This window comes from Notolepis coatsorum (assembly GCF_963971535.1).
Source record: "Notolepis coatsorum genome assembly, chromosome: 6".
Classification (NCBI taxonomy): domain Eukaryota; kingdom Metazoa; phylum Chordata; class Actinopteri; order Aulopiformes; family Paralepididae; genus Notolepis; species Notolepis coatsorum.
The window spans coordinates 152,682,389-152,707,816 of NC_140170.1; the positions used below are offsets into that span (position 1 = coordinate 152,682,389).

Below are 25,428 nucleotides of genomic sequence, written 5' to 3' on the forward strand. Positions count from 1 at the left end.
AGTTGGTTAAGGTTAGAGTATAGAATCAGGGCTGGTGTTCTATCGCCCTGCTCTAAGACAAACTCTAACCTTAACCAACTTCGAAAGAGTGCCTAAGCTTAACCGGTGAAAGAAAGAGGCGTCACACGATTGGCGCTACCAGAAACGTCAGTGGCCAATCAGAGCGCAGAACGCGAACGTGGAACTGGAAATCCGTTGGTAAAAGTATTCAGGCGTCAGGGCTGGGATGTGGAGATGCAAACCTCAAACTCTTATGAAGAGGAGAAAAAATACTCAAGATTAGCCACTTGCAGACGGCAGGGTGTGACGTACTGTATATTTTAGTTGATGAAATATTTTTGTTGACAAAATATTTTAGTTGATATGTTTTCATTTCAGTGTCACAGTATGACATCGATCTCCAAAATAAGAAAAAAAATAAAAATAAAATGTGGGGCCTCTAGTGACGAGGGGCCTCCAAAAAAATTTAAAATAAAAGTTAAAAAAAAATAAACAAATATTTGGGGCCTCTAGTGACGAGGGGCTCCAAAAGGCCTCGAGTGACGAGGGGCCTCCAAAAAAATTTAAAATAAAAGTTTAAAAAATAATAATACTAATTTGGGGCCTGTTGTGACGAGGGGCCTCCAAAAGGCCTCTAGTGACGAGGGGCCTTCAAAAAAATAAAAAATTAAATTTTAATTTTTGGAGGCCCCTCATCACTAGAGGCCCACGGCCACGGGCGTGGCCCGGACGTTAATACGGCCCTGTAATGATGACCAGCTAGTAATTCGATTATATTCCTGACCTTGAGTTGTGCTGAAGTGTATAGGTTCATTACATCCTGAAGTTGTCAGATCTATGTATTAGCCTAGCTAATGATCAGCCAGTGATTACATTATATTCCTAAATGTAATTAGAGTTTGGTGGAACCAACCAACTGAGCTCTGTTCAGGAGTTCATATTATGGTTCCATGATTTGGCTGTATGAACTCAATCATTGCTGCAGAAACTATTCGATGCTTGGATCTCAATAAAGGAGATAACAAATATTCACAACCAGTTTATAGGCATAAATCACATTTGCATTGCGGCTGTCGTTTAGCTATGTCACAAATGTAACTTCCTCTTGCGAGTGGATTAGCCTCCAGTTTATAGGCATAAATCACATTTGCATTGCGGCTGTCGTTTAGCTATGTCACAAATGTAACTTCCTCTTGCGAGTGGATTAGCCTCTTTTTTTAATCATTGTACTATAGTAGTAGTAGCTCCTTCAGTTCAGCCAGAGAGATTGATGCTGCTGACGCAAAATGACAGAAACGAAACTCCAGCTGGCATGGGATTGGGAGGGGTTTGTCTATAGTCACTGGATGACAGACAACTAGTCTCTACGGTTCTTCTCAAGTAACTCATTTGGCTCGAATACCTGTGTGCACTGTGCAGCGTGCGGTAAGTCCTAGTGATGCTACGTGCAATCGCTTCTATCGATTAGAACTATTCGCTGGAATATGTGTTTATCCATTTCAGAAGAAGCTTTGACAATAGTAAAGTTTTAGCCACATCTGGTATCATGTAATATGTTGGGGGGATTCTAATTGGTTGCGCTCTGTGTTTATTAATCACCCTATAATTAATTGCTGTGACTGGCGGTCATCTCTTGTGTAGAATAAAAAAAGACGTTAAAATAAAAAGTACAGAAAACGTATATATATTTATCTCCACTTTTCCATGAGATTCACAAGGAGCACATTCTGTGAACGCGACGGGTTGGCAAAAAAACACAGCAGCAACAGACCTGAAAACGTCCGTTAATCACGCAATTCTGAGGCGCTTCTTGTAAACGCACCTGGCTCAACAAGTGGTGCGTTATTGAAATCATGCGCTCCCGCGAATGCGCATTTAATGTCCCCTCGCTTGAGCACAGACTAAAGACAGTGCCTAATTGCCTCTACGAATGGAATGTAACACTATGTCTTCACAACAAGTTAGGTGTGAATGTATCTGAGAACGTATTTAACACACCTGACGACTGGCGCTATGATATGCAAATAGCGAGTACTTATCTGGGCTTGCACTCCGTGCAACCCCGTCCCATGAACAACGCATGCCAACGACGGAAGTTTGCATAGTGTTCTATAGCTGTGTATGGAATTGCATGCAATGTATGGAATATCAGCCATTAAATGGTGTATCTACAAACTACAGAATCAAGTTTTATTTATATTTTTGTATTTTCTTAAATTATAACGTAGCCTAGTGAAGTGATACGTTAGGTCGGTCCTCGCCAAATCGTCAAATCGGTATCATGTGACCAAAATGGTAACGTGAGGTGTGCTAGTCGGGCGCGTCAACAGATGATTGCCTTAAGTATAATGAAGCCACCCGGAAGCAGATTCAGACAGATTACGAGGGTTTGGCGCAAAAGGGGCGTACAGTAAGTGACATTTGAGCTGTAGGCCTACTGTATTGTACCCAGTGGTGCAGTCGTAATCAGGGGTGTAGCTCCAGATTCTGGGCCCCATGAACGAATGTATTTGTAGGCCCCCAGTGTTTTTGGCCATTTTTTTATTGATTAAAACGCATAATATGGTTTTTACCTATACATTCGGATCAGCAGTTCAGCACCTGCACTGTTGGTGGGTGAGCCTAGTAAAGGATGTCGCATTGCGTTCATCTTCAATGCAATGCAATAGTCTACCAAAGCCCCCCCTCTCTCTCTATATATCTCACACACACACACACACACACACACACACACACACACACACACACACACACACACACACACACACACACACACACACACACACACACACACACACACACACACTTAACAAACATAGTATCAATGAGAGCATCAATAATACACCTGAGTGATGTCTAGTAAAAAAAAATTGGAATCATCCTAAGCTACCCCCCCCCAGCTACGCCCCTGGTCGTAATATGGGAACTGGTAACACGCCACGCCACGTTCATGCGCACAGAACTGATTTATACACACACACACACGCACGCACATGTGATCTGGTAACACTGCGTGTAACCGCGTGTGACCACGACTGCACCACTGATTGTACCCCCCCTGTATTTGACATTTGAGCTGTACTGTACTGTATTCCCCCCCCCCCCCCCCTACCCAACCCACCCCCCCCCCCCCACCTCCAATGTACAGCCCCGTACCCACCCACCCACCCAACCCCACCCCACCCACCCAACCTCCCCCAATGTACAGTTTCTACGTCAAATGTATATACACTCTTTTTCTGGACACTTTTTGTATCACAAACAGTACTGTATTTGCAAATCTGATATGTCATAAATGTATAGATGTAGCAGTAGGCTACTGTCTATCTGTATGTTGGATATGTTATGATGTTATGATGAATTGAAAATGGGGGACCCTGATGTAAACAAGACGAAAGTCTTTCTCTGGTCTGCATCCCCTTAACAATTGTATGTATTGAGCTGTACTGTACTGTACCCATTCTGCAATCTGTTAATAAACTTTTCAATCATTCAATCAATCAATCAAACCCATTCTGCAATCTGTTAATAAAATGTTCAACCAATCAATCAATCACATTTTCAGGAGAGCAAAGACGAACGCCAAACTCAATTGAAGGTTCCCACGACACTTACGCCTTTATGTTTTCGGCCTTTATTTGAAAAGGTAAACTTATAGTGAATTTATCCTTTTACCATTTGATAGCTCATCAAGAGCTTTAAAATTATATATAAAACAAATGGTCGCCCATGTCACTACGGCTACGCCCCTTTTGCGCCAAGCCCTCGTTATTCAACCTTTCTTTCCTGATGCAGGTCAGGTGGTTTGGATTTTTAGGAATCCCAGCATGTCAACATCATATTTATGATGTTCATAATAGTGTGTATATTATTTTCATTATTATTATCGGTTTTCTTTATAACCATTAACCAAATCTGGTCATTACACATTGGTTACATACTGTATACATTTCAGATGGAGCGGTTGCACATTTTCTTTAAATTTTACAAAAAATAAAAAGAACAAATAAATTAAATAAAAATGTCAGAGGTCTAAACAGAAATCAAAGTATGTATATCTTCGTAAATGGCCAAGGCTTTTTTTTCTTGCTTTTTTTACACTTCAATAATAAATCTGTGGATAAATTGTTTAGCCATAATAATCAGCATGTTATACATAATTTCCAGTTTTCTGTCATCTATTATAACTCCAAATTGAATCTCCTTATATTCTAATTTGGGGCAATTGAACATCCTTTTCAGATATCCAATTTTGACATAAATTATATTTGCACCACAAAAGGTGAAGGGTCAGTGAAGCGTCACAACTCGTGAACGCTGGTATCCCGCTGTATCGCGCGCGCCCTAAAAGGGGTGACAGTGGTTCAGGAGGTAGAGCGGTCGTCTGGTAATTGGAAGGTTCCCTGTTCTATACCCGCTCCTCCTGGGCAGCATGTCGAAGTGTCCTTGAGCAAGACACTTAACCCATAATTGCTCCCAATAACCAGTTTGGCACCTTGCATGGTTGCCTCCGCCGTCGGTGTGTGAATGAGTGAGTGAATGGGTGAATGTGAGGAACAAAATTGTAAAGCGCTTTGGATAAAAGCGGTATATAAATGCACCATTTACCATTTAAAAAGTGCTATATATAAAATGTGTATAGAGTATTAATTTTCTGAAAAGAATACATCCACTTTTAGAAAGGTAAAAAGTATTGCTTTTCCACCCCCAAAAATATTTGTTTAATGAATTTACCGAATTTCTTTGCGGTTCCAAAAATGTTGTTGTTTACATGTTGCAGGCATGTAATCCCCTCCCTACTTCCCATTTCCCCACGTGGAATGCACCTGATTGGATAAATTACATGCTGGTGCTCTAGTTTGACATGTAGTGGCTGAATGTTATCTATAGCACCTTAAAGTTAAGTTGATTGATTGAAAACTTTGTTAACATATTGCAGAATGGGTACAATACAGAATGGCTCAATACTAACAATTGTTAAGAGGATGCAGACCAGAAAAATACTTTTGTCTTGTTTACATCAGGGTCCCCCATTTTCAATTCATCAAGACATTTATGACATACAGATACAGTACTGTTTCATCAAGACATTTATGACATACAAGACATATCCACAATATACAGTACTGTAGATCTTAAAAGAAAAAAAGATATATATATATATATCTAGTCATGCACCTGGTTTATGTGATTAATACCTTTATCATTGTTTATTCACATTTCATGCAATAATCATGATAGTGCATACAGTATGAATATACTCATTTGTATTTAGCTGTTAGAGGTAGAAAGGTTTAGACAGTCTACTGAACGTAGTTTTCTACTGGATTAGATACTGTTAATCTTTCATTAGCCCAAAATGTTGACGAAATGTTTCTCCAAATGAGGGGAAAAAAACATTAAACCCGGATAAACAGCAGAGAGCAATATCTGCCAACATTTGATCCAGGAGTTTCAAATTGGCACGTTGATTTGAATGCACTGTAGCCTAGTTTGTAGACACACTTTTCTCAGTGTTATTTTCTCTGCTATTCTATCCCCCTTTCAGACACAACTAATCCAAAGAGGGCTGCAGGTGTCGACCTTGAACATCACACACTGCCCACGTCCTCGTGGACCCGCAACGTCACAACAACACTTCTCTCGGGTTCAGTTCACCATGTGAACCACAAAGTGTAACAATGTCAAAACTGACCCCTCTCTCATCAACGCATAACTTCAAACTCGTGTGTGCGGAGTGCTGTGTCCAGCAGAGCGAAATCACGTACACGCTGCGATCAGTCGATCACCAGTGTCGACGCGACCTTTTACTGAGCCAAGCCAAGGCCACCGGCAAATGGAGGCCCGTTTCCCGGCGGCCCGCGCTACCGAACCCTAGCCGGTATGAAGTATGCTGGTTCTTTGCGGAAGGCTCTGGCTGCACCAAGCACAAGAACCGGTGTACGTTTGCCAGGAGTGGCGAGGAAGCCGCGGTGTGGAACTTTGAAAAGTGCCAGGGGATAGATCGCGCCTCCTTCGCAAGGCTCCTAGATCAGACGGAGACGGGATCCGCTCAGCAGAGCGGCCCTCAACCGGGGAGAATTGAATCGTTTGCAGACCTCTTGGTGAACTTGGACCTGAAAGCTGCATGTTCCTCGTGTTCCGTCAAAGAGAAGGAAGTGACCTACGCACTCAGGTCAGTCGCCCACCAATGCAGTAGAGATCTGCTTTTAGCCAGAGTCGCCGGCTCGAACCAGTGGCGACCCGTTTCTCACCGGCCTTCGTTTCCCTTACTCAGACACCATGCCCGTTATCAAGTATGCACTCACTTTGTGGAAGGTTCTGGTTGCACAAGAGACGGGGAGAGATGCTCGTTCGCCCGAAGCCATGAGGAGTCCACCGTGTGGAACTTTGAAAAAGACTGCAGGGTAGATCACGACACGCTAATCGGCCTCGTCGCCGAGTCGGAGGAGAAAGCCGCTCGACCACAACGTGTAGCCGAGAGGATACTGGAAGAGTTCTCGGGCGGATTCCTTGAACTCTGTGAAGATTGTTTTTACGGCGGTCCACAAAAGGTCACGGCCAAACGATGGGATGACAGATGCTCGGCAGACGCAGCACACGCCTGGAACCCCGTTTTAGTCCATCACCTGTCGGACAGTCGTGGAAAAGACGTCTACAACCAGGTTCGCCCTCGTCCCCCGAGCGACGGGTTGGAGTACTGCAGCCATGTCAGGCAAGGTAGGCCCTGTTGGCATGGGCCCGCCCGGTGCCACTCGGCCCACAGCGAGGTGGAGATGGCCGCGTGGCAGGCGGAGGGAGACGAGGCGTCGATTCGCCGGGAGCTCCTTCGGCTGAGCCGGACGCGGTGCACCGAACAACCCAGTCCGGCGGCGATCTACTGTAGAGCCTGCCTCCTGGTCCTGACGTCTCGCGAGAGCTTCCTCAAACACTGCGCCTCCCTGGAGCATGCTCGGATGATCTCCGAAGACACCAGCATCACATGGAGCGGTCGCCCCCCGCCTCATGGCCGCAGAGCAGAGTTTGTGCTCTGTGATAGGTACGCTGTTTCTTTCTTCTTAGGTATTAGATAACATTACCAAGAGATAACAAATAACAGAAACCAAGTTATTTGAGGGATACATTAAATATCTGCAAAATAATAAATACTGTGTATATATATATATATATATATCATTTCCCAGATATTTTATGTATTCCTCAAAGAACTTGTCTGTGATCAACATCAATGTCAATCTGAGTACATCAGATGAACTATACAACTCCATTTGACATTTTCAGAGGAACAATGTTTTCAAACTTTATCTAAAGATGGTAAGTTAGTGTTGTGTTCATTCATAGTTAGTTAAAGATAGTAGAGGCTGAGTACTTTATTATCTAAAGATGGTAAGTTAGTGTTGTGTTCAGTCATAGTTAAAGACAGTAGAGGTTGAGTACTTTATTATCTAAAGATGGTAAGTTAGAGTGTTGTGTTCATTCATAGTTAAAGACAGTAGAGGTTGAGTACTTTATTATCTAAAGATGGTAAGTTAGAGTGTTGTGTTCATTCATAGTTAAAGACAGTAGAGGTTGAGTACATTATTATCTAAAGATGGTAAGTTAGAGTGTTGTGTTCATTCATAGTTAAAGACAGTAGAGGTTGAGTACATTATTATCTAAAGATGGTACGTTAGAATGACCTAAAAACCTGCTAAACACATCTCAATACAGTACAATTGTCTCTAAACATCTTTGCAGCCTCTACCGCCATCTTTAGGCCGCATACAGTATCTCCACATTGCAGTAGTTGTGCTGAAAAGAATCCTCTGCAGGGTGATTGCAGCCAGACATGTTTGGAACTTGTAGCGGCACCTATGGGCTATATTATTATAATAATAATAATAATAATAATAATAATAATAATAATAATAATAATAATAATAATAATAATAATAATAATAATAATAATAATAATAATAATAATAATAATAATAATAATAATAATAATAATAATAATAATAATAATAATAATAATAATAATAATAATAATAATAATAATAATAATAATAATAAATTGGATTTATAGAGAGAAGCGCCTTTCCCAGACTCAAGGACACTTTACAAAGAGATAAGCTATATAAAAGAGAGGGTAAAAAATATGAATATATATATATATATATATATATATATATATATATATATATATATATATATATATATATAGTAACAATAACAACAACAACAACAACAATATTCTATTCTATTCTATACCATTTTCGATACCACAGGGAAAAAGGTTCAATCTTAAAATGTAAAAAAAAAAGAAAAAAAAAGATAAATATATTAAATTTTTTAATACATTTAGCTTTTGTTGATTCTCCTCAGCTTCTCTCTGGTACTATAAGAGAAGATAAATATAACACTTTTAAAACCCTTTGTTTATCTTTAGATCACACATTTAAAAATAACTAAATGATATAATCTTAGAAATTAAGTAAACACTGTAATCTGTGTTGCATGTACCTGACAAACTGAACCGTTTGTATTACAGTCATATTCCAACTTAACTGAATGCAAAAAAATATTTCCATCCATACATTCCCGTTTTATACCGCGGTGAATATGGTTTTAGAGCGGTTTAGGGTAATTCCTGGGAGGCTAGTAATAGCCCGCAACATATATTATACTTAATCCATTGGCATTTCGTCCCTATACACGCTACAATAAAAAATTCAAATGCATGATCGGTATATAATGTTCCATCATGAATGCATGAAAGGGGGGGTCGTTTCTGATTAATTGATTGTCAATAACGGCATTCGTTAGTACAACAGCATACGCTGATCAGGGCGATGGCTATGAAAACAAGGCACAATCAAGCTTAAATTGATGTTAAATTGCTCTAACCTGTGGCCGGTGGGATTCCAAAAAGAATATTCCAATTATTTGATTGCCATCTGGTAGATCGTATGTCCATTTGGCCCACGACATAACCCACCACAGTATAATGAATCGGGGGTCCCGAAAACAATTCAATGCGATCGGGTGAAGCCCTAGGTTCAGGTTAGTAGAAAAGAGCACCCGGAGGCATTTTATCGACGCACAGCCCAATACACAAGGTTTCAAATGGTGCTCGATACCGCCACCTGGTAGGATGCAGCCGGTATTGCAGTTTAGCGATCTCAGACTCAGCCCCATGATAACACCAGGCTCCCTGGATGGATAATGAATGGAAATATCTAATAAAAGAAATAACGATCAAATAACATATATATATACGTGGTTGGCTTTCAACGGTTGTCGGACAAACACGTATATAAGCGTTGTCGGCGTCCAATGAGTTAATACAGTCTATGGTCTGCCCGACTTGCCTTATAGTCCATGAGCCAAGACCCCAAAATTGACCATCACGACAATCGAACAGGTGGCCAATTTCTTTGACTTGCTACACATCTCTAGTTCACAGTTTGGCATGATAACATACGGTTATTCTATAACCATAGTTATATGAGTATAGCGAGCGCTCTGCTCGTAGTGGAACTGTCCCTTTATCCAGTCTAATAATGAATAATTTTCTCCACATGCAGTCATGCACACACCCATCCGCCTGGCCACACCCACATCCGCTGCTCTACATAAGCGGGGTCGTGGCCACACCATCAGCTCCTTCCCAAGTCTTTCACCACCAAAGGCGAAGACCACGGGGCCCTCAGTGAGTCCGAGCAGAGCGCTCGCTATACTCATATAACTATGGTTATAGAATAACCGTATGTTATATATCGTAATAGCTTACGCTCTGCTCGTAGTGGAACACAGGATCCGACTGTGAGAAGAGGGTTTAGCACCTCAACGCACAGGGTGAGCAGACCGTGGGACTTACCTTCACACAGAAGGACCCGCGACCACTCAGGTGCGCATCCCACATGCCACCAGGGAACGGACGGGAAGCAAAACACCCCCGTCACAGCCCCCAACATCATGGGGTCGAAGGTCAAGAACCCAACCCCGTGGCAAGGCCGTAGCAGCGGAGCGCAGAGGAGGACCCAGCCACAGGAACAACCTGCGGGCCAGGACCCCCCGAAAAAGGGGGCCCGGTGAGGTCAACGATGCCGTAGCATCGGGACCCCACCAGACGGTCACTGGTGACACCACCCCCCACATCGCCAGCGTATCGGACAGGGCCCAAACCAAGCGCAGGCCCTTCCCCCCTTTGGCACGCCGCCCTGAAGCACTCCACAAGAGGCTACACCCCTACAACACTGTGGGGCCAGTCGGCGCACCGGGGAGACAACCCCCAAAGAGGTTGATCCCTCAATCCAGGCAACAGGCCCCAAGAGCATAACTCGACCTGTGCCCGGAGCACTGCGGACTAGACAGGCGCCTAAGGGGTCTACTGTGAGAACAGTACCCCGACGGAAGGTGCGTTCGGTATGCTGTGCACCATGTCGCAACCTCCACAAACCCGACCCCTCCAGCGGGTCGAGGTTCAAGAGAAGGCTGATGCGATTGGCAGACGTCATGAAAGGTGCGGGGGCACACTCGCGGGCAGACGGGGTCAAGCCCGGCCTCAACCTGAGAGTCGACTCTGCTACCAACACACCGGGGAACCAACCACCGCCCTATGTTTAGTTTAACAGGAGGCGGTTGTACCTTTAACCCACCAAGAAAAAACTCAGAAAACATAACTGCGCGTATACACCGGCTATACAGGCAGTACAAGTGTTTCAGTTTTTTAAGGGTTAACCCAGGCCAACAAGTCGACGAGAACGAGTTCGGACCTGGGCCCGGCGGACCGGGACCTACACAGGGATGCCAGAGGGGTTCAATAGAAAAAGCTCCTCGACAGCCCCCTCCCATCCCTGCCCAGCAGGGGGAGAGAGGGGTGAAAACAAATGGAGAAGGACCAGGCCCCTTAACACAGCGCAAGGTACAACACAATATGGACCAAGCACAACACTGTGAAGGGCAACTCGTAGTGGCATACATATGACACACACATCCATGATATCAATCCCCGCGACACCTGGGCCGACCCGGCATTTTCCCCCCGGAAAAGCACAAAGTCCTTCGGGGTACCAGAACAGCAGATCTGCGCCCCGGCGGACAACGGGTTAACTGACCTGGTCCGGCGCGACCAGAACCAGTCCTGTGTCCTAGTCACGCCGCCATCCCCAGTCCTAAGAGGGGGGTAGGTACGCGTGTCAATCCAAAATATCACAGAGGGCGCCACCAAGATGGTCAGTACGTGAATGCACTGCACCTGGTGGCCCACCCCACGGGCATGAGACCCTTCCGCCAATGCTTTGATCTACTCTGTCATCTCACCCCGGAGATGAACGTGAGTCATCGAGTCTAACCTTGTACTCTGGCGCTCGGTAGAGATAAAAAATCTCCTTCCCAGTCGCTCGCATATAAAAACGCTGTTTCTATGAATGGGAAACCAAGGCGCGCCAGCCCATGGCGTGGTTCCACACCGAAAGCACCCAGGGCCAGCACTATGTACACGTCGAGACCCAAAAAACACATCAATGGTAATTCTAATAAGAAAACCAGACAACGTTCCCTCCATGCCGTCTGGGAAGATATATGTAAACATTGAGCCACGTGACCAAAATCCCAATACATATTCAAATAGAGAGCAGAGCAGAAAACAAACAGTTTCCAACGCATCGCATCACCCAACCTTGACAATGACAGTGGTCCGTAGTACGGAGCCTGAAAGAACTCACAGAAGTCTCATCGCCAATAGAAACACGCCCAGTGACGTATTCTATGGCCGGGGAAATCCTGTGACCCACCTATCCTAATATGGCGTGGGACCAGGGAACCCCCCCCCTTTCCCCTCCCTGTGACGCGCTGACCCCACAGCTCGACAGGAAGACCGACGAACAGGAGGTCCAACCCCCTGGTCAATCAGTAAAAGGGGGGAGCGGTTTATCAGTTCACCCCCTATGACCCTACACCCCGGATACGATGAAAATAACAAGTAGCGCATGACACCAGTTGTCTAGCATGCTACATGAAAAAGCGTATATACCAGGATAAAGCTTTAACAGTTGCACGCCAGCCACAGACGATAAACTTGTTTGTGTAAAAAACTGGCTTTTATACAAGGCTTCAGGCTCATGTGCAAAACTCGCCACCCGCATTTTTATGCCTTTACCAAGTAAAGAAAAAACAGAGAGGGTCCAAATACCTCGGTACAATAGCTACATATGTGATTACTTCTGTAGGCTAACACTCAGCCTAGTTGTGGACTCGATGGCGGCACGGTGGTGTAGTGGTTAACACTGTCGCCTCACAGCAAGAAGGTCCAGGGTTCGATTCCTGCTTGGGGACCAGGTTTCCATGATGCCAGGTACCCAGGTGGGGTATCTCCCAGGCCTTTCTGTGTGGAGTTTGCATGTTCTCCCCGTGCTCGCAAGGGTTTCCCCCCCGATAAGATAAAACCCAATGGAAAAACATGCACAACAACAGATCGCTGGCACTGTGGCGTCCTTGACGAAGACGGGCAGGAGTACTTGGATTGGTCCCCTGGTGCGGCCCTCGCCGACGCCTGTCTGCTCCCGGCTCACCTTGGGGGGAAGGACGACGGGATGGGTTAATCGCAGAGACGAATCACATCGGCGATCCTACAAGAGACAATGCATGCGTGTGTGTTCCGGTGTGTGTGTGCTAACCGTGTGTGCTAACCGCTAAACATTGAGGATAATTGCATGCCAATTAAAGACCTCTGAACAGTTCCTGCATTATTATTATTATGCCACGTTTCCCAAACGTAACAGAATACACACAACCCCCTCAGATAAAAAAGGTAAAGTTCACTCTTACTACTGCAAGAAGAACGCCGTCTTTTATGATGAGAGAAGACAAGTCTTTCGACCGAGTGCTAGCCACAGGCCTTGTTAAGCACACATATATAGCGACCAGAAAACAATTTTCAAAGAAAACTGCCCCACTCCCTAAGCAAGCACACAACCCCACAGCTAGGTGGGGGTTATACATCGTATCCCCAATATATAGTGAATAAACACGTTTTGTAACAAAAAACAGTCCCTCACCAGGAGGGACTTTTTATTTAATAACAATTATATGTTGGGGGGGGGGGGGGTAAACAGGGTAGTCACTAGCGCCGCCTGCCGCGTGCAGAGCGCCGTTTTCCCCCACGGGGAGCCGGCCCGGAGGGACGGTGCTGGGGAGGCTCCTGGTCACGACGATCCCTGCCGTACCCTCCGGGCGTGGGACGACTGGCTGCAGCGGTCGCGGCACTCCCTCCACTCCTGGCCTTATTGGCGGAAGGTCCAGCAGCGGCGGCGGTGACGGAGGCAACGGTCGCAGGCCTCTGCCGGCGTTGCTTCTTCCGGACATCACCGGTGCCATCGGGTCGGGGGAAATGGGGCTGGAGCACGGAGCGCTTCTCCTCCATCTTCCTGCAGGCTGCCGTCATCTGTTGCATGGCCGACCCAAATAGTCCAGCATCGGAGAGGAATCCTCCTCTGGTCCGGCACCCGTGCCTGCTCCAGCCAAAGGTGGCGCTGGATGAGAGTGGCCAGGGCGCGCTCCTTCCCGGCGGCTATCGCCTGCAGCTGGGTTAGGTGCAGGATGGCTCCAGCCGCCTGGGCGTGAAGGTACCGTTGATGGTCATCCAGTACCGACCCGCCCGCCATCAGCCCCGACATGTAGCACGCCAGCTGCGCGATGTTGGAGGTCGCAGCCAGGCTCTGTGTCGAGGCGATGTACACCTGGTCACTCCACGACGCCAACTGCCTAGCCGACTTCCCCTGGGGAACCGGCTTCCTTAATGGCTCCCACACCATTTCGGGGCAAAGTATGGCTGCCATCGGGCTATCAAGCCCAGGCACCCCGTCCTTAAGCCCCTGGACCAACACGTGCCGGCAGTGGCTGCGGCAACGCCACGCCATTAGCGGCTGCGGCGGCCGCCATGAGCTTGGGGAACAAGGCAAGCAACTCCCCTTGCATACCTTCCTCCACGTCACTCGCGTCCCTCGCGTACGGGAGGCTGCCTCGGCCGCCAATGTCCGACGCGGCAGATAGCTGGGCATCTCGTCTCGGGGTTGGAGGTTCTAACCCAGTCCCGGAGTACAAGGAACCCCAAGGAGATGCAGCACCCCCTGCCACTCCCCGAGGGGGAGAGTGATAGGTCTCCACTGGGCCTTCGAACAAGAGAGCTCCCGCCCCCTCCATGTAATCCTCAGTTTCCATCGGAAATGGAGAAGAGGCAAGAGAACTCTCGCTCGGCTCCAGCACCACACTAAAAACAGGCCATTCACCCCTGCTGCTCGCCGTCTTACGACGAGAGCGAGCCGAGGCGAAGAGTCTGCGACGCAAATCCTCGGCCACCAGAGGTGCTGTCGGCCTATCGGCCGACTGTCCTCTAGCGGGGGAACCAGGGCCGGAACCCGGCCATCTGACAGGAGATGGAGGCTCAACGGCCCCTCGGCGAGGCACACTCTCCACCGGGCGCCGCCCAGGCGCACCTGGCTGCCACGCCAGAGACGCCCCATGGAGGACGCTGCGATAGTGAAGCGCTGGTGGAGGGTAACGTTGTGAGCATCTAGACCCTCCGACGGCGAAGACATTATCTCTTAGTTTTTCCGTAAATTTGCGAGAGAGAAAAAACAAAGATACAATGTCAACGTAGCTCCTTTCCAACACCTATTTCGGCACTAAACTTAAAGTGGTGTGTTAGACACTTTTCGGTGGTGAAAATAGGGAAGGAGCTGATGGTGTGGCCACTACCCCGCTTATGTAAAGGAGCGGATGTGGGTGTGGCCAGGCGGATGGGTGTGTGCATGTGGAGAAAATTATTCATTATTAGACTGGATAAAGGGACAGTTCCACTACGAGCAGAGCGTAAGCTATTACGATATATAACCATTGCAGACTGGCAGCTTAGTAATGGTTATCATGCATTGGATATTTGAACCCCTATAGTGGAAACCTATATACACAGTAACTGTTTGGTACTATGGGGTTTGTTGACTACTTTTTGACTACTCAGGCTGCCTAAATCAATCCAATATATTCTTAAGATATTGGAGAACTGAAACAATGGTATTATTGGTTGCCCAGATCAAATCTGAGGCTGTTACAACATTCTTTTTCTTTTCTTTTTTATTCTGCATAGGCGGAAATCTAAATTATTTGTATTGTGTATCTATTCAAAGTCTTACCTTTCATGAAGTTCCAGATGTATACCTGTAGCCCTTGTAGTTTGAGATATACAAATTGTAATATGTGCATGTTGTTTTAGGTGTAATGTCCATAAACCTGATCAAATCTTAAAAGGTTTATTTGTATCAAGATCCCTATAGTAACAATAGCTTTTAGAATGTATATACATTCCGAAAACGTGAGATTCTTGTTTTCCTAGGCTCCTCAACCGTGTGCACATACATTAAATAAATAATATACATTATATACATAAAAATACAATACAACAAATATACTTAAAATAATCCTATACTATACAATATTACTTTAACAAGACATTTTGTACGTGACCATGATGGTTCAGAGTCTCTCAGTCAGTAGCCTATTGGCCCGGTGGAAGTAGCTGTTCAAAGTTCTTTTGGAGGTGGATCTGAGACTCCGGTACCGTCTGCCAGACGGCATGAGCTCGAACAGTTTGTGGTTGGGGTGGCTGGGGTCTTTCAGAATCCTGTGTGCCTTGCTGACGCACAGCTCGGTGAAGATACTGACTATGGTGGGTAGCTTGTTTCCACAGATGTTCTCGGCCGTTGGCACTACTCTCTACAGTGCTCTGCGGTCGCTTTGGTTGGCATTTCCAAACCATGCGGTCAGGGGAGGAAACTAACTTTTTGGCTTACCAGCCAACTGGCGAGTATCTGATTTCTTTTACCAGCCAAACAGATTTTTTACCAGACAAAAAAAATCGCTAATTGTGATAATTACTTCTTTGTATGTCAAGCCGCGTCAATGTTGTGTATGCATCTGGGTAGGCACACTGTGCCTTTAAGACAGCACGGTGGTCTTACGACAGTGCTGTGAAGTACCGTCAAGTGTTGTGGTAACGTCAGTTGGGTTGGTGTGCTGTTGTGCACAGTGCACTGGTTGAGCTAGCCCCTTTCGTGACTGCGATGTGCAAGCCAGGGGCTTTTGAGCATGAAATAAAATGTCTAACCTTACGTCGTAGTCCGGTGCTTTTTTGGAAACATTATAGTCATAACAGATACACCTAGCTGGCTGCTTTGAGCACACGGGGCTAACGTTAGCTAGCAAGCAGCTATAGCTAAAACGCTAACTAGAAGCTAACCACTGTATACAGTTCCAGTAGACTAACATTACACCTCTGTGATTTAAATGTGTCCTTAGTAACTTATACTCGAGGGTTGTACTAGGGTTGGATGCAGTTCCCCGTTGGTCAGTCTGTCTGTTTTCCATCTTCTGCTGTGTTTAACGTTATCTGTTTGCGAGTGCTCCTGATGGCTAGCCTAGTACCGCGGGACTTTTATTATTATATGTCCGCGGGTTGGCCAGTACTGCGCAAACGTTTATTAAACATTATATGTCCGCGGGTGGTCTTGTGCAGTGCTCTCGTGGCACTGTCAACTAAAGCGAACACTCAGAAGACGCGCACTGTTTGCCAGTGCAGTGATTGCAGAATGTTTTATTTTTTTGTATACTCGCCAGCAGGGGAGGAAACTAACTTTTTGGCTTACCAGCCAACTGGCGGGTATCTGATTTTTTTTACCAGCCAAACGTAAACAATACTAGCATTTGGCCCCTGTAAAGTGGCCTAATTTCCTCCCCTGTATGCGGTGGTGTATCGTGTCAGTACGCTCTCCGTGGTGCCTCTGTAGAAGGCCCTGAGGATCTGTGGCCCCATGCCAAATTTTTTAAGTCGCCTCAGGTGGTAGAGGCGTTGTTGGGCCTTCTTCACCACGTGGCCAGTGTGCACTCCCCAGTCCAGCTTCTCTGTGATGTGGACCCCGAGGAACTTGAATCAATAACCATATGATTCACCTGCAAGATTATTATATGTTTCTGATATACTCATGAAATAAGTCTTAACGCATTTTTTCTTTTGAAGCAATATTTTGAACAAAGAACAAGAAAACAATATATTAAGATCCTTCCTATGTCACAAAGAATGTGAAACACACTAGTACCAGGGCTGTACACTGTGACGAGATGGTCGCAAATTGCCCCCTAATTTGGCCGGTGCGAGTGAAAAATTATATCTACTCGCAAGCTTGCGAGTAGTGATTTCACCCCTTCATTCGCATTTCACTACACTAACATTAGCCTACAACCAGGGCTGTACAGGCGACATAATGTTGCGGTTGTAATTTCATTAGACAGACCAGAGCGGACCTTTAATAACATGCAATTTAATTGACACGAGCTATAGGCTAACGTTAGCTGGTGGTCCCGAGTGGAGCTATAGGCTAACGTTAGCTGGTGGTCCCGAGTGGAGCTATAGGCTAACGTTAGCTGGTGGTCCCGAGTGAAGCTATAGGCTAACGTTAGCTGGTGGTCCCGAGGGAAGCTATAGGCTAACTAACGTTAGTTGGTGGTCCCGAGTGAAGCTATAGGCTAACTAACGTTAGCTGGTGGTCCCGATTGAAGCTATAGGCTAACTAACGTTAGCTGGTGGTCCCGAGTGACGCTATAGGCTAACTAACGTTAGCTGGTGGTCCCGAGTGAAGCTATAGGCTAACTAACGTTAGCTGGTGGTCCCGAGTGAAGCTATAGGCTAACTAACGTTAGCTGGTGGTCCCGAGTGGAGCTATAGGCTAACTAACGTTAGCTGGTGGTCCCGAGTGAAGCTATAGGCTAACGTTAGCTGGTGGTCCCGAGTGGAGCAGGGACGGTGGAAAAGTGAGGAAAGGGGGTGGGTTATATTGACAACGCTTGACAACAGAAGTTTAAACATAACTTCATATTTATTGGTTATTCGTTTCTGTATATCATCCACTTTCCATCTCTGTGTTAGACTCTTCCTGTTTACATTCGAGTGTGACGTCATCACCTACGGCAGCTTAGACGATCAAAACGCGAACCTAGAACAAAACCCGGGGGGGGGGGGGCTGGCTCTCTCGTGCGTTCTCGCCCCCTCTCTCTCTCGCTCTCTCTCTACATTCAATGATTTAAAGTAGCCAAACGTTACAGACAGCAAAAAAAAGGCACCCAAGAGTTTTTATATAAATGGTCTTAGATGTAAATAATTTTTTTTATTAGTGTGTCAGTAGACTACTCTTAGTACATTTTCATTAAATTATTTTTTAAAGCATCTTCATGGTTTAATAATGCAAACATATGTTGCAGGGACTTATTATAATCATCATATTGGCGTGACTGTATGCATCAAAGGGTTAAATCAAGCATTTTTTAGTGCTTTAGACTAGGAAATGTCAAAATATTGCGATATATATTGTGTATCGTGATATGGCCAAAAAATATCGTGATATCATTTAGAGGCCATATCGCCCAGCCCTACTATAATGGTAAAATAGTTATTTAAAAATTTACCCCTAAAAAATATTCTTTGCCCCTAAATTTCTCATGGTGGTAGCTGGCTAGATTCAAGCTCCCCACGCCGTGCCCAGAAAAGCTGGTAGCGGGCTGTGTTGAGGTCCTCTGGCATCAACAGTTATATAGTCGTACTGGCGAATCGCGTCCTGCTCTTCGCCATCGAGATGTACCTCATCTCCAGTACCTACTGTACTTCATTAACGAAAAAACAAATGCACCCAGCATCTGACCAGGCCCGCCCCAATGCCGTACTATAAGGCAGCAGGCGTGGTCACCACCCGCCCTTCCTCTATTTCGTTTCCATCATGGCGGATGCTTGCACCCTGTGAACTAGCACTATGAAAAGTATAGAGAAATTGCGCAATGTTGAGTATTCGCCGGAGATTTGCCAACCCCTGGAATCTTCTCGGCATGTTCCAACGGCACGTCGGGTCTGTCCTGGTGTTTCCTCGTCTTGTGGCAGCAGATCGAGGGACAGCGTGCGAGGTTTGGCTATCGAGCTATCGCACACAGGTAGGCTCTGTGTCATCAGGCATTAACGCTGGTGTTAGTAATGCTGCTTGTTGTTATGTTAGACAACCGAGTTGTGTGTCGGCGCCAGGGGCGGGATGTCTGGGTGAACGTCCCTCTGAGTTGGACGTTTTCCAGGCGATCTTGGAGCGCGCTGCTAACACTAATGCTATAATGCTGGGTCACTGTTTTAATGTTCCCCGCCGTGGGATGTCACCGCTTTTCCCTCCTCTTAACCGGTTCATTGATGAAGGTCAGTCGGTAGCTAATGTGGGGGGTTTTGCTGAGACTTATTTACCCTTTTTACGGGTGAATGGGTTGACAAAAGGCGCAGGGCGGGTGTGCCGTGGCTAGAGAGCCAGGTAGCATCGATCCTGTGCCCCGGCGGGGTTGAACGGTGTCCCACCCGGAAGCCGACGCTTGAGAGCAGGTCGGCCTGGCAGGTGGCAGTATGGACTGATGAGAGTTATACTGCCACAGGATGGAATTTAGCTGCGGCCAGTGTTGTGGCTCAGCTGACTGTTTTTCTGTCCACATTAGCGTCGGGTAGTGGGGCTACAGGACCAGCCGACGCTGAAAACATTTTGCATGTTTTTGGTGTTATAGAGATCTTGAATCAGTCGCAAGCTATAACTGCGGGGAGGATTAGGATGCTATCAACACTTGTTAATAGGTATTTATGGTTGGAGCAGTCTCCTCTTGGGGAGGAAGAAAGGTTTCTTCTCCTCACGGCTCCTCTTTCCGCGGAAGGACTCTTTGGTCGTTCTGCTGAGACGCGGGCGGTTGTTGACCTAGGTCCCACACCGCTTCACGCTATGCAGCCGGAGGTTGGAGCACGGCCTCGTCAGCGACTATGGCGAGGCCCTCGACAGGCGGCCATGTTTCCCCCGCCAGTGGTACCCTGGGCGTTGAGTCAACAGGTGTCCACAAGGCCGACAGCCTTGGTGGCCGAGGGATCGGCCATGTTGGATGAGCTCGGCTTGGAATACACGTCCTGGTGTTACGGCTGCCACTGTCGACGGTGGTCAGCAGGGGGACTCAAGGCCTCTTCGAAAGAATGCTCAGCGCGGGTTACCCCGACTTCGCCTTTGCCAGGCGGGGTATCACGTTGATGCCTCCCACTCCTGCGAGATCGGCAGTGGTCTGAAAAGAAGAGGCGCGCGTGATTTGGGTGGTAGTAATATCACTGCAGGGCTACGGTGTGTAGGAACCCATGGGGTCCTCACGCCTTGCATGTCCGGCTGCAGAACAACTCCTCAGCATGTTCTGGAGGGGTGTTCAGTGGGGGAGCTTGTGTCACCTAGTTTGATGTCAGCTTCTCCCGTATCAAACCGGCCCTTTCTGTCGGGGTCCCCCCTTGGGTGCGATTGCCTCGTGGGTTGTATCAGGGACCGTTGTCCCGATTCCACGGAACGCCCTGCCCACACGGTTGGCGGGTTCAGAGGCTACGCACAGCGGGAGGGCCGGCGGGAGGGCCGCCTATCTACAGTTCCTTGCGGCCCAGCGCCAGTAGGCGGCGGGTGCGCTCTGGGATTATTATCACATATGGCTACAACAGTGCCATATGTCGAGATGGATGGAGAGAACGTTGAGGCGGGGGCTTGTCTTGCAGTTCGCACAACCCCACCCTCCGTTTTCAGGTTTGGTGCAGACCCTATTGTCAGGGTCAGCAGCAGTGACAGCTCTGGCCGACGAGATCCAATCTCTGTTGGCGAAGCAGGCCGTAGTCGTGGTCCCGAGAGAGGACGCGATGTCAGGCGTCTACTCCCGTTATTTTCTGGTGCCCAAAAAAACAAGTATAGGTGTCAGACATATACTGGATCTGTCCGCGTTCAATCGTCTGATTGTGGCGAGACCATTCAGAATGTTGACCGTCAAACACCTGCTACTCGCTGTCAGGGTGGGAGACTGGTTCACCTCCATAGACCTGAAGGATGCGTATTTTCACATCCCGATTTTCCCTCCTCACAGGAAGTTCCTACGGTTCCTTTTTCAGGGCGTAGCGTACGAATACCGTTCGGCTACTCTCTGGCCCCCCACACATTCACCAAGTGCGTAGAGGCCGCGCTGGAGCCTCTACGTCGTCAGGGGATACGAATTATTTTCTATGTCGACGACATGCTGCTCCTCAGCCGGGAGGAGGAGGTCGCCAGGTCTCATACCAGGCTGGTGGTGGAATTCCTCACCAGGCTGGGTTTTGCTGTGAACTGGAAGAAGAGTACGCCTCTTCCCAGTCAACAGGTGGAGTACTTGGGCTTGGTTCTAAGTTCAAGGCCCATGAGGGCAACCCTCTCGGAGCAACGGAGAGTGTCTATCCTCAACGCGCAACGGCGCTGTAGGTGATGCGCCTGCTCGGTATGATGGCATCTGCTCACGCTGTGGTCCCTCTTGGCCTCCTCTTCATGAGGAGGATACAGAGGTGGTTTTCCAGTATGAAAATAGACCCGTGAGGGGCAAGTGGAAACGGTTGACGGTTCCCTTGTCGATACGGGGGGATCTCGCCCACTGGAGGAGGACTGGTATCCTCACCAACGGGGTCCCCATGGGCAGCAGGCGTTCACACATCACAGTCTTCACCGACGCCTCCCTCACGGGATGGGGGGGGACGTGTCGGACCAACGCAGTAGGGGGCAGCTGGACGATCCATGCTGCCCGGTCTGCCCTGCACATCAATGTGTTGGAATTGAAGGCGGTCCTCCTGGTCCTATGGGCGTCTCACAATCTGACCTCGTGGGTTCCCTCCACATCCCTGGCAAGGAGAATGTGGGCGCGGATGTGATGTCGCTGGGCGGTCCTCATCACGACGAGTGGGAACTGCGTCAAGACGTAGTCAGGCAGATCTGGGATCGCTTCGGGGAAGCTTCAGTGGATCTGTTTGCGAGCAGACGATCTCACAAGTGCCCCTTGTGGTTCTCGGTCAGTCGGGAGGACGACCCTCCCTTGGGGGTGGATGCCTTCTCAGTGTATCCATGGCCGCCCGGGCTTCTGTACGCCTTCCCCCCCTCACACCTGATAGGTCAGTTGTTGGAGCGGGTACGGTGGGAGCACGGGACCTTGATCCTGGTTGCGCCGGACCGGGGCACAGCTGTGTGGTTCCCGGTCCTGATCCAGCTATTGGTAGCCCCGCCGTGGCCTGTTCCTTGGTCATCACGGGCCCTCTCTCAAGCGGCCGGGTCGCTGTGGCAGCCCCCTGTGCTAGGCCAGCCTCTGATGGTTTGGCTGGTGAGAGGGTGAGTCTGGAGAGGATGGACCCTTCTGTGGTTGACACCATCCGGAATGCGCGTGCTCCCTCCACTATCGTGCTTTACGCGGGTAGGTGGCGTATGTTCCAAGAGTGGTGTAAGGTGGGGGGCCGGGACCCAGTGTCCTGCCCCCTGGATGCTGTCCTTGCTTTCCTTCAGTCTCTCCTTGATAGACTGTCGGCTTCGACAGTGAGGGTATATGCTGCGGCTATATCCTCTTATCATGAGGGGTTTGAGGGCGTTGTGTTGTTCAGCCACCCTCTTGTGAAGCGTTTCCTGCTTGGCGCTCGGCGCCTTAAGCCAGTGACACGCTCTCTGGCTCCGAGTTGGGATCTTCAATTGGTCCTCGTCGGTTGTCCAAGTTTGAGCCTTTGGATTTACTGCGTTCTTGCTCACCATCACCTCCGCTAAGCGCGTGGGTGAGCTCTGTGCTCTCTCTGTGCGGCCTGAGTGTCTGTCTATTCGTTTCGATAGCGGTGCCACTCTGAGGCCTAATCCAGCCTTCGTGCCAAAAAATATCCGGAGTTCTTTCCGCTCCAGGGATATTATGGTTCAGGCGTTTCATCTGCCTCCTCACGCTAGTGAGTTAGAGACGAGCCTTCACCTGTCATGTCCGGTCCGGGCTTTGGGGATTTACCTCAGCCGTACTCATGGCCTCAGGGCTACCGATCAGCTTTTTATCTGTTACGGTGGCTCTCGTGCTGGTAAGGCACTGTCGAAACAGCGCCTGTCCCATTGGTTGTGCAAGGGCATTGCCCTTTGCTACACGTTGGCTGGTCTGGCCCCTCCTTGGGGTGTCAGGGCGCACTCCACTCGTGGGGTGGCAGCCTCTGCCAACCTGTTAGGAGGGGCCTCGGTGGAGGACATCTGTGCTGCGGCTTCATGGTCCTCACCGGGTCCCTTCGTAAGGTTTTACCTCATGGACATGACCGGGGGTTCTGTCTCCCAGGCGGTTCTGAGGTCTGGAACCTCTCCTGCTTCCCGTCTTTCGGTGGGGTAGCAGGGGTGTGTGGGTGTTGACCACGAGGTGTTGTGTCACACGTGGTCCCGCCTGTGCTGTGCGTTTGGAGGTTTCTAGTTCCCTCTTTTTCGCACTTGGGTGGAGTTGACTGCCGCCCCCTCTTCACTAGGAAGGAGGGGTGACGGGACTCCCCTCCCCCCTGATGTGGGATTTCGGGTCCTCAGGGGGTGCATTTGTCGGTCCTCGCGTCTGCTCTGTCCCCATATCTCGATGGCGAAGAGCAGGACGCGATTCGCCAGTACGACTATATAACGATAGGTTATGTATATAACCTAGTTATATGAGTACTGGCTGAGCGTCCTGCTCTTAGCGCGCCCTGAGGTCCCTTGGGAAACTTTTCTGATGGAAACTTTTTCCGAGGAAGGGCGAGTGGTGACCACGCCTGCTGCCTTATAGTACGGCATTGGGGCGGGGCCTGGTCAGATGCTGGGTGCATTTGTTTTTTCGTTAATGAAGTACAGTAGGTACTGGAGATGAGGTACATCTCGATGGCGAAGAGCAGGACGCTCAGCCAGTACTCATATAACTAGGTTATATACATAACCTATCGTTTGCATGTGAACGCTTGCAGCCTCTTGAACAGGGCAATGTATAATTCCCAGGACCGTCTCAGCTCAAGGAACACTTCTTGGAAATGCTCTGATTTTGTGATAAGTTTCAAGGCTCAAAGCTTCCCACGGCCTGCAAAGGCACTCAAAAGTATCACATCCAGTGTATGCATGCATGCCAACTAGGGGTGTAACGGTACACAAAAACCACGGTTCGGTACATACCTCGGTTTTTAAGTCACGGTTCGGTACAGGTTTTCGGTACAGTGGAGGACAGTTTGGCTTTCCATGTTCCACTGAGGGGTGATGTAGTGCTAAGCCGTTTCATTATGTTGATAACAGGCACTGTATACTAGGGCCGTCTTCCTCCAGAGAAAACCTAGCTCCACTGGCAGTCATACATTTTTCCAACCAATCGATTGACTATAAGAGTGTGTGTGTGTGTGTGTGTGTGTGTGTGTGTGTGTGTGTGTGTGTGTGTGTGTGTGTGTGTGTGTGTGTGTGTGTGTGTGTGTGTGTGTGTGTGTGTGTGTGTGTGTGTGTGTGTGTGTGTGTGTGTGTGTGTGTGTCAGTCATACTTGGCGCATCGGACCTCACAGGTAATCTCTCAGTGTTGTGCATGGGCTGAACGAACAACATCCGGCCCTTTGCGCAAGTTATATTTTGGGAACTAAATTCTGAAGGAGAGTTTTGAATGAAATTCTGCATGCGAAAAAAAGTTCTGCATGTGTGTTCCGATAGTGGTTAATGTACTGTTGCATTCGTTCGGTACACAGCGCGTACTGAACCGAAGGTCCAGTACTGAAACAGGTCGGTACGGATACCATTACACCCCTAATGCCAACCAGAGCATTACAGCCTAACCCGGTTCTTTGTTCCACATTTCTGGAATAAGGGACAGGAGATATCAGCAGAGAATGTGAGGCAGAGCACCAGCACATCAGTGTCATCAGCTGCTACTACAACAAAATTATTCTTGTGTCAGCCTCTACTTCAGTGGTCACCAACCTTTTTAAGCCCAAGATCACTTTTTTTTTTTTTGGTGAAGGCAAGATCTACCCATTGAAGCGTTGACAGAAAAAGACAGCCAAGATTGTACTTTAAACTAAATTACTTTTATTTGCCTGTATTCTAATTACATGCAATGCTTTGGTCCAACATTAAAACGTCAAAGTAGAACTATTATGTACTTTTTCAGTCAGTGCTAAGTGCAGTCATCTTATGCAGCATCACTTTTCACATCAAAACAAAAGTAGAACTGTAATGTGGACTTTCTCATATTATTAACATTGACAAACATATTTACAATTAGCATTTTATAAAGTAGAACTGTAATGTGTACTTTCTCAGTCAGTGCTAAGTGCAGCATCACTTTTCACATCAAAACAAAAGTAGAACTGTAATGTGGACTCTCAGGGTAAGATAAAAAAAATAAATAAAAATTATTTTCATGGAAAGATCTACAGGGACAGTCTCAAAGATCGACCAGTCGATCAAGATCGACGGGTTGGTGACCACTGCTCTACTTGGTTCGACTGCAGGCCTGCCCAACCTCTGCCCAACCGCTGATCCTTGGTGATGTGCAAGCATCTTCTCTCACTGGCGACAT

The 25,428-nt window shown here is 47.7% G+C and overlaps 1 protein-coding gene across 1 annotated transcript in view; it reads left to right on the forward strand.

Moving 5' to 3' along the window:
- Window positions 1-1,333: 1,333 nt before the first annotated feature.
- The window catches only part of LOC311231219 (3'-5' exoribonuclease HELZ2-like), a 99,168-nt gene continuing 75,073 nt past the window's right edge, over window positions 1,334-25,428 (forward strand). Inside the window, exons 1-2 of the mRNA XM_084317762.1 lie at window positions 1,334-1,425; window positions 5,549-7,039. Of these exons, the coding sequence (XP_084173888.1) occupies window positions 5,682-7,039 (1,358 nt within the window). The 5' untranslated portion in view covers window positions 1,334-1,425; window positions 5,549-5,681. The remainder of the gene's footprint in view (window positions 1,426-5,548; window positions 7,040-25,428) is intronic.